This window comes from Montipora capricornis, chromosome 11 (genome assembly GCF_036669925.1).
Source record: "Montipora capricornis isolate CH-2021 chromosome 11, ASM3666992v2, whole genome shotgun sequence".
NCBI lineage: Eukaryota > Metazoa > Cnidaria > Anthozoa > Scleractinia > Acroporidae > Montipora > Montipora capricornis.
This window is the reverse complement of record NC_090893.1, coordinates 6,909,488-6,919,487: the sequence shown is the minus strand read 5'-3', so window position 1 is coordinate 6,919,487 and position 10,000 is coordinate 6,909,488. Positions and strand designations below refer to the sequence as shown.

Below are 10,000 nucleotides of genomic sequence, written 5' to 3'. Positions count from 1 at the left end.
ACAAAGAGCACAAAGTATTCTTTTGAGGTTTCTCCTTGCAGTGTTAACCTTCCCATTATTGTTAAAAGTGTTGTTAAAGACTTCAGTTTTACAACAGTGTTTTGCAAATTTCATAACACCCGCAAAAGTGCAAGACTTGGTCATCTCCTGTTGCTTGTGTTGTTCGATTGACAAACAATGGTTGCAAGCCAAAACTCAATACTCGTTCGAACGGTGAGCAATATAATTTGCTTTCTCTCATGAATGACCAGAGCCGTTCTCATGGGTACCTGTTATTTTTGAATGACTGCTTGAGGAAAGCGAACAACGTCCAATTCCATTCTCACGAATCACTATTACTTAAGAACGACTCCTTAACTCATGAGAACAACGTTAACTTCCCTTTCCATTCTCATGGCGACTTCATGGCTACTTCACCGCTTCATGCCACAGAATGACTAGTCGTTAGGAACATTTTTGTGTGAGAGGTCACAAGTAGACACCCTACCCACTGGACCCTACACCCTACAAACACCTCCGGCCCCTTTGGTCCTTATTTAAGCTGAAAAATTAAGACTCCAATGCCAAACCTTAGATAAAGGCCTCTTCAGTTGGTTTACAAAGTCTGTAACATTCTTGTGGATCATGTTGGTGTTGTTAACCCACCACTGAGCATACTCACTGATGCGACCAATGCCTGACAGTTCAGATTTAATCTGAAGAAAGAAACAATACAAATTGCATTGTAAATTGGAAATTGCACACGCATTTTGGTCGCCACAAGTTTTGTTAAGTTCACTACCAATACTCTTACAAACTCGGTAGCTTTTGAAACAGTACGTCCCTTAATAATCTTTAGAGTCTAGGTTTAAAATCTTGAGGTGTGAAAATTTCACAGATGACAGCAGCTATACTGAGGTGCAGTTTATTATGATGCATGAGGTGGTTCTAACTTTTGAGTTTGTAGGTGAAATCCTAAAGTGTGACCACTAAAAGAAAAGCTGCCGAGCAGTACTTTCCCGTGGGTGAAACGTTTTAGTTCAAAGCTACTGAGCACTGCAGTTCAATTAAATGATGCTGTTTTTTGCAAGCAGTATTACCAAAACTGAAATGGAGTTGAAGTCATACCCTTTAACTGTACAGATATTACCTGGCTGATGATATTTTGCGTGAACTGGTTCTCAGGAGTGTATAATATCTGGCCTTTTAGGAAGAGGGAAGCTAGCTCCACAAACCCACTATCGTAGCTTGGCTTGCCAGCATCTCCAGTCACACCACCTGCACCTAGTACTAACTCTCTCAAATAACAGTGGCATTTGGCGACCGCTGTCAACAAAGAAACCAAATCATCTTCAAGCTGCATTCTTCATTTTTAGTCTCCTGGCATTAAGCCAGCTTTCACTCCTAAAACTGACACTTATAGCTGTATAGATTTATGGTCTAACACCAAATGATTTTTCTCAACAATGGGGAGTCCCCTTGGAGCTGAAAGGGGTTAAGATATCCATTAGCAGTGACAATGAAGCAAAGATAAATTTCAGTTAAGAAGCCTCTTTAAATGTGCTTACTCTTTTCCCTATGTAACACGGAGGAGGGACACTACCCTACAGAAATGATTTGCCTTCCAACTCCTTGCAATTCATTCCAGATTGCAGCACATCAACTTAAATTGGAACAAAACAATCAGACTTGAATTGTGGCAAATTCTGATTCTTACAGTGTGCTTAACCAAAAGATTACGAAGAAGAAAACCTCACCAGGTTTGTAGTAACAGAAACGTTTGTTCTCTATGGTATCATCAAAGCAACAACCAGTCTGCAAACACTGATCCTTTGAAATTCCTGGCCAGCCACAGTCAACACGATCATCAGGGTTTACAATGGCGCAGGTGTCTGTTGTGAAACAAAACAAAATGCAAGAAGAAATAACATCAATCACATTTTTAAGACCCTTTCCCCAACAATCATGAACAAAACTTTAAAGTGCATATCACCTCAACATGCTTTTCCAGTTTATTTATTCCCCAAAATTATCCAAAATACATTGTAATGTTTTTAGAACCTTTTGATTAAAAGTTCACTATTTTATTTGCTTTGAAAGACGGGAAAAGTGGTCATACACCTGTACTTTGATCCAAAACTGAGCAACGAAGAGGAATGGGTTCGATACTGGGTTGACGTAATAAATTAATTTGCATCATTGTTTTCAAAGAACTATCACAATGCAAAGCAGTCTGTGCACAGACTTAACTGCACCACGCATGAGTGACCCAATTTTAATGAAGGCAAAGCGATATATCCAACCCATCTCCAAAGGGAGGGAGGGAGGGGGAAAAACTTCAACAAATTGCAAACAGTTGGTTGGTTTACTATTATAGAAGACAAACTGCTAAGTAAACCTTGGATGGCTAACTGAGGCTTTTATAGCTAGACTCTGTCTATTAAAGTAACCTGTTGCACAGGTTCTACTATGTAGCAGGTATGCATTACACATGCTCTTTAGCAGTAATGAATGAGGCCTTCATTTGGCCAACGCAAGTGTACGTTATAATCTGAGATCTAGGAACAGTCTTTATGTCCTCATCTTATTAACAACAAGACCATTGATTTTATGACCTTGAACGACCGACTACAAAGAACATAAAGATAACTGTGGCAACATGAATAACCCTTTCAGTATGGTCACGTTCCATTAACTATATTTTACTAATTGGGCAGTAAAATCTCATTTCATGTCAATGTTCCTTGGTATGAACATAATTAGCTTTTAAACACATAACGCAAGGAATTATATATAGAACAAGACAACAGATGTATTGGCATTTTTTGAGGGTAACACTGCCTTGTGGCTGGTTACCCTATGGGACTTCCGGATTGCGTGACATAGAACAACCTCACTTATCTCCCCAGCACTACAAGCTGAGTGGCAAACAGCACGTGCAGGATCTGACAAGAGTATTCATTACCAAGCAATGTACAAAGTTAAATGAGCCAGCAAGCTTGGGGGAAGTCGCTGCGCAGACTTATCCGCCACAGACGCATGCAAGGCACTGCATCCCACATCATGATGTATCACAATGCAAAGCAGTCTGTGACGTCAACCCGGTATTGAACCCATTCCTCTTCATTGCTCGGCTTTGAATCAAAGAAATTGACCACTTGTCCTGTCTTTCAAAGCCAATAAAATAGTGAAATTTCAATCATAAGGTTCTAAAAACAACACAATGTATTTGGGACAATTTCAGAAAATATTAATAAAGTGGAAAAGTGTGTTGAGGTGATAGGCACTTTAACTTACAACATCTGAGATGAATACTTGCAAAACTGATTGGAAGATGTTTGTGACAGTTTGCACTTTTTCCAAAGGAAATGTTGGATTAAACGTCTTAAGGAAAAACTGGATGAATGGATTGGATTGTTTCCAATGAAGTACAGAATAAGAAAAAATAAACAATTGTATACTTGATTTATAATACTTATTGATATCTTCCCTCCAAGGCCAACAAAACACAAAAATACACAGGACAAATTCTTTCAAGCACAGCTGAGAAGTTGAGCAGGGAGAACCCAGAACAAATCCACCTGGTCAAATCAGAACTTGAACACCAGAGCTGTGGCATGTGAAATCCTGATTGACCAGACAAAATCTGTTTTGACCTACCTTTGCGATTTGTAGTGTTGTAATTAAGGTCAAAGCAGGATTTTGATGTTTTGTTCTTGCCACTGGATCTTGAATCTGAAACATCAACAGCAAAAAAGCGCGACAACTGTGGCATGCTCCCTGACAGCTCATTTAGGTCAAAGCCACCAACGAAGGTCTCATCAGAGAGTCCACATGCAGCAGCCAAGAAGCCCACAGCACCTCCGTATGGTGCACCAGTGTTGCTGCCATTATTGCTGTCATTCACAATGTCACCATTTTCCAGTCCAGGTACTCCGCAGAAGGTTTCCCTGAAATTGTGATTGCGCTGGATGTCCCCTATGAAATCATTGTAGTCTCCAGACAGTTGAGAAAAGGATTCCAAAGCTTGTAGCTGAAATTTGATTGTTAAATTACTATAAATTAAGAAAAATTGCTGGCTAATAAATCACCAGTATTTTCTACATGTCTCCACATTTTCCACATAAAAAATCCCACTTTAGGAACCCAGAAAGTAATGTGAGATGCCAAACTAAAGAGGATCGGGTATCATTAAATTACCTTGCTAACACCAATATTGATATTTGTGAGGATACATGTTAATATGATTATGACAATGAAAGTGAAGATGAAAAAGGTGAAGTCAAAAATAATATTTTTGTGATATCCTTAACCTCAAGCAGTCCAATAGGCTTTGCACTACAAACAAAGTTGACAAATTCAGCAGGACAACTGGCAATCACGGATATTCATGCATTCATTTTGCACCTAACCATGCAGTAGCTTGTTGAGTGTTTGAAGTTTTGTGTCCTTCTTCCTACTTCCCTTTGTCTTCATTAGAAAGTGCGGCTGTCACATTGCATGCACATGAGCATGCAGGCCACATGACTGGTTTCCACAGGTTTCTAGCCAAAAGAACAATGCAAGCCCCTGCTCTTCCACTGTATATACATGTATGCATTCAACCTCTCTTCAGCCGGGTACAAGTAGTACAGATGTCACTGACTAAGGTTGCATTGCACTGAATCACCCACTGGAGATCAAACCCTTAATCAGGACCTTTTTAATAATGTTACAGTAATTAATGATTGACTTACATCTTCTGTGAGATTTCCCAAGTCATATGATAATGTTGACAGAATCCTGGTTAAATTTTGTCCATTCTACAAAATGGAAACAAAAAACATTTTTTTAAATCAATAGCAGACACAGAAAATCCACCAATAGCCATCTTTTGACATTTTGTTCAGATTCATCCTGAACGTTGAGAGACCGTGAAGTTTTCCAGATGTGGTCTGCAATTGGAGAACCAAACATTACACACAATACAACAGAAACAATGTACCTAGCCCTGACAACAAAAGAAGCTATATATGTGCACAGGTCATAGGAACCAATGAAAATAGCGGCCTGGAAATATTATAGCTACAGGATTACTCTGAATGTGAGGTTGATCGTACACTCTAATGAACTAACGAAACAAGTTAACAAGTTCGTTTATTCATTTCCTTTGTTTGCATCCTCAAAGGCTTGTCAACAAGCCTAATTTTACCAGTAATTACCTATTTACACCACATCACACAAACCATTACTAAAAAGAGATGGAACCTGACAAAAGGAAAGTTGAGCCTGCAGTCAGGTTAAGCAGTGTTTGCCTTAATGCCGCATGCTCAGAATCTTTGGAACTCTTTTAGTGGTTAGAACTTGTTGTGTTGTTGGTAATTGTGAAGAAGAGCTCCCCAAAAATCCTGTCGGCCAACTGTCGGTCAACTGTCGGCCGACAGCTTACCGACAGTCTACCGACAGCTAACCAACAGGTTACCGATCGGTTAAGAAAAAAGAAAAATTGTGGTAAAAACGAGCAGTTAACGTGACATTCCGTAATGGTGATGTATGACTCGACAGACTTCACCTACTTACCGATCAACTGTTATCGGTTGTTATCAGATGCGTATAGGATATATCACTTACGTAATTTAAAACACACCAGACAATCTAAGAATCGCATTGGAAGATAATTTAATCGAAAACTCTGCTAAAAACTCTGAAAACCATAAGCTACGTATCAATACATAGTCAGTAGAGGAGACAAACTCTTTCATTCAAATCGCCCTACAATGCAACGCGGCCTCTTATGGTACGTCATGTATGTATGAATGATGTTTACAATGTGGGAAAGTATGGCTAGCCAACGCTAAAACAGTGGACAAAAGCCATATTAGTAGTATAAGTGCTGCTCAGGGTATCGTTATGAACTGCCTTTATCTCTTTTCGCGTAGTTTAGAAGCAATAGACAAGTAAATGCTTATGATCATTTTAGTTTGTCCCGCCGACAGATTACCGACACGTTACCGACAGGTAGCCAACAGGTCACCGACTGTCGGCCGACTGTTGGCCGACAGTCGGCCAACACTTTGGCCTCAAACATAACACAAACTGTCGGCCGACAGTTGGACAACAGTCGGCCAACTGTTGGCCGACAGTCGGCCGACTGTTGCCCAACTGTCGGCCAACAGTCGGCCGACAGTTGGACAACAGTCGGCCGACTGTCGGCCGACAGTTGACCGACAGTCGGCCGACAGGTTTTTTGGGGAGCTCTTCTTCATAATTACCGTGTTGTTCATTTTGGTTGTTACATATACATGTAGTTTCATTGTATACTTGTGATTTCAACATTAAAATCGATTTCACACATGGGTTTCATTTCATCCACACACAACTTGAGGGATCACATTTCCCTGATAAACTGACATAAAAACAAGGTTTACCTGATACTCATCTGTGTTGGGCCATTTCAGTTGATTTTGTACCTCATTTCCTATTTTACCCAGCACAGTGTTATTGAGATTGCACAAAGCCGTTTTCACCTCAGTCTGGTAAAAAAAAGAAATGGAAAAAAAGACAGACAAGTTAAAAAAAAAAAACTGTGACTGATTGATTTTATATGCAAAAAAAATCTTTCAGGTATCATCTGTATCTGTTTGCCTGCCCAAAAGACAAACTACTCAAAAAGCATTTGGTATTGATCCTATGATAATGTATGGATTCTGGGTACAGTATATAATTATATATGTCAAGTATTTGAAAAAATGTATCAGGTTAAGACAGTCAAATATGTTTTAATGAGGTTTTAATTTTTTTTTTTTGAAATAATATTACTGTAAATCAGTAAGATGTAAACAATCATTCATCACTGTGTTTCATGACTGTAGCTTAAAACGAGGCTGGCCTCATGATCAGGCAATGCATTCTGATTGCTGCAAAGTGCATTCTGATTTTTGTTAGTGAGGTTGACACTGTGAACTCACAGTACATGTCAACATTGACATGTCTGTGTGATTGAAAAAAGGATTCCGTTTATTTCAATGAGGAGGAAATGTGGAGCCAAAACATTTGTTACATACCACATTTGGTCCATTTAGGATTTCTTGAAGATTAAGCGGTGAACTTGGATAACAGATAACCTCCTTCAAAGCTGTTCCACTGATTACTCCCTGTGACTGTAAAAAATAACCACCAAGTACAGTGTATAAATTATAACAAACATTGTTTCAAGTTGATTTTTTGAATTATATGGCAGGAAAACACTGTACACAATATTTATCACAATCTTTATAATTCACAATCAAAACTCTTAAATAAAGAGTGGAATTATGGAATAATAATTATTGCAATCCATTTTGCTGACAATTTTCTCTAAAAGCGGATTGCAGGACTGCATCAAAATGGCCAACAAATCTAATGATAAAGTTTCATGATTAACCATCCATCTGTGTGAACACTGGTCCTGACCAAGACCTGGTTGCAAGATATCATCCAATGATTATAAATCTCATTGACATTTTAATCTGATACAACGTATCAATTTTGTATGGCTTTCTGATGAAAGAGTTGCGATAACAAATGACGACACCTCTAAGAGGTACCGTATGTGTTTTTTTAAGCGTGATGGAAGAGCTGTTCAAGTTTTGCTGAAACTCACAACTTCAGCCTAGTGCAATGTATAGATTTGTGAAAATTATAGCCTCTGAAGGAAGAGAGGTTATCTATTTAATCATGATGCAAGCAAGAAGATTCTGAAGGATCCTTTTTAATTTTCATGAATTGCATGACCCTCTTGTGAAAATATGAATAATTTTTCTTTAATAACTTTTCTTTGAGTAGAGAAACACATGTACTGTATGCTGTATGGCTGTTTCATGTAGTTGTAACATGGATAAAAACTCTATAAATAAGCTAATATAATTGTGGTAAAATTACAATATGCAGGTGAGGCTTTCAACAAAGCACAAATAATTTCATACCCTTAAATTTCGTGCAATTTGCATCACAGCCAGAGCCACAAGCAAATTTGCTTGGTCAACTGATGATCCAGGGAATGGAAAAATGTTGAGGGGATTACTTTGAAGCAAAGGTGGTGAACCTTGTGGAATCTGTAAAAAAGGCTGAGTTATTGCCACAATCTGAAAAGAAGACCAAAAAAGTCATTAACTTAACGTCTCAGCACCACATGAGTCGCAATACTGTAACCTACCATAAATCACAAAAGACATGGATTTCACACAGAATTGATACAAAAATACTAAAAAGGGGATGACCTGGATTTCAATATACAAAAACATACAGCTGTGCATGTGCAGTACCAAACTGAGTAAATCTTTTCCCTCCTTAACCCTTTCACTCCCAAGAGTGACACTTGACAATTTTACTCTGTCTACCGCCAGACGATTTTACTCGTCAATGGGAAACCCCACGGGGGCGAAAGGGTTAACAACAGCTAGATTCACTCAAAAACTATGTCCCCATTAACCCTTTCACTCCCAAGAGTGACACTTAACGATTTTACTCTGTCTACCGCTAGAAGATTTTACTCGTCAATGGGGAACCCCACGAGGGTGAAAGGGTTAACAACAGCTAGATTCACTCAAAAATTATGTCCCCATTAACCCTTTCACTCCCAAGAGTGACACTTAACAATTTTACTGTCTAATGCCAGACGATTTTACTCGTCAATGGGGAACCCCACGGGAGTAAAAGGGTTAAAAACAACCTCTACCTCTACTGAAAATCTATGTCCCCGTTAATACATAATGATTTATTATTTAATAATTAACCCTTTGACACCTAAACCGGCCAAACAGTATTATACTCTGTCCAACGCCAGACGATTTTACTCATCAATGGGTTAACCCAATGATTTCTAGGAGAGAGACTTACTCTGTAGACCTAATGCTAGACAATTTTACTTGTCAATGAGAGGAAGTTTAGCCGTCAATGGGTTAATTACATGTAATCCTTGATTAAATTTTGAACCCTGGCCCAGGTTGTTCAAAGCATGGTTAGTGCTAACCAGCGTTAAATACCATGGAAACCAATATAGGTGTTGATATCTCTTAACCTAAATGGTTAGCACTAACCAAGCTTCGAGCAACCAGCCGCTAATGATGACGACAATAATGGTGATGCTGATCATGACCACAAGGACAATGTTGATGATGAAAGTTGATGGTGGTGAAGACAATAAATAGTACATGCGAAAAAGAACATCTCACTTGTTGCACATTGACTGTGCTGTTGAGGAGCTCAGTTACTACTCTGGGGCTAAGGTTTGTAGAATTGTACAGAAACTGCTGAAATCCAGCGGGAACCTTAAGCAATACCTCTAAGGGAATATCTGTAAACCAAGAAAATGAAATTGAATTGAGCCAGGTGAATAAACCCATAACAATGAAAACAAAACAAATTGTGTTCTCCTGCACTTTGGCAACATATGCATATAGTGATAATTAAAAACGTTTATTTTAATTTAACGTTTTCGTTGTTGCTGATGATCTGTTGTTTACGCAGGTAAAATGAATCAGAGGTGCATGTAATACAAAACTAAACTGCTTAGTTTAAAAGGAAAAATGCAGTTGTTAACAGCCTGCTACAGTGACATACCTGACAAATTATATTGCTGCCACTGTAATGGCCTTGATCTATTACCAAGCAAACGGGACCAAGCCAGTTGATCATTTTCATATCTACTGTAGTCTGAACGTAACTTTAAAATCCTCTCCCTTAGACTGCTGTTGGCTATTAGGGGCATGGAATCTTCAATTAATCGACCTAAACTACAAAAAAATAATAATAATAAAAGAAAAAATTCACTTTAAAACCTTCTTAACCCATTTACCCCTGGGAGCAAGACTATTGATTTTACTCTGTCTAACACCAGACAATTTAGTCATCAGTGAGGGGTGGTTGAGGAATCAATGGATATCACAAGGATAGATGAAATTTAAACCTCCACTGTCATTGAAATGTCTTTTGTGACTTGCAATGTTCAGAATAAGAAGGCACAGGTAAACTGCTGTTGATTGCATGTACTGTATCTTTAGGT

General features: G+C 38.6%; 1 protein-coding gene across 4 annotated transcripts in view; it reads right to left on the bottom strand.

Moving 5' to 3' along the window:
- LOC138023871 (phospholipid-transporting ATPase ABCA1-like) overlaps positions 1-10,000 on the bottom strand; it is an 80,874-nt gene that overhangs the window by 50,757 nt on the left and 20,117 nt on the right. For all 4 annotated transcript variants that reach the window (XM_068870956.1, XM_068870954.1, XM_068870955.1 and 1 more), the window contains 10 exons: positions 9,559-9,731; positions 9,171-9,292; positions 7,923-8,081; positions 7,023-7,118; positions 6,387-6,491; positions 4,716-4,781; positions 3,640-4,012; positions 1,737-1,871; positions 1,130-1,305; positions 570-695 (listed from right to left, as the gene is read on the bottom strand). In XM_068870956.1, the coding sequence (XP_068727057.1) occupies positions 570-695; positions 1,130-1,305; positions 1,737-1,871; positions 3,640-4,012; positions 4,716-4,781; positions 6,387-6,491; positions 7,023-7,118; positions 7,923-8,081; positions 9,171-9,292; positions 9,559-9,731 (1,531 nt within the window). The remainder of the gene's footprint in view (positions 1-569; positions 696-1,129; positions 1,306-1,736; positions 1,872-3,639; positions 4,013-4,715; positions 4,782-6,386; positions 6,492-7,022; positions 7,119-7,922; positions 8,082-9,170; positions 9,293-9,558; positions 9,732-10,000) is intronic.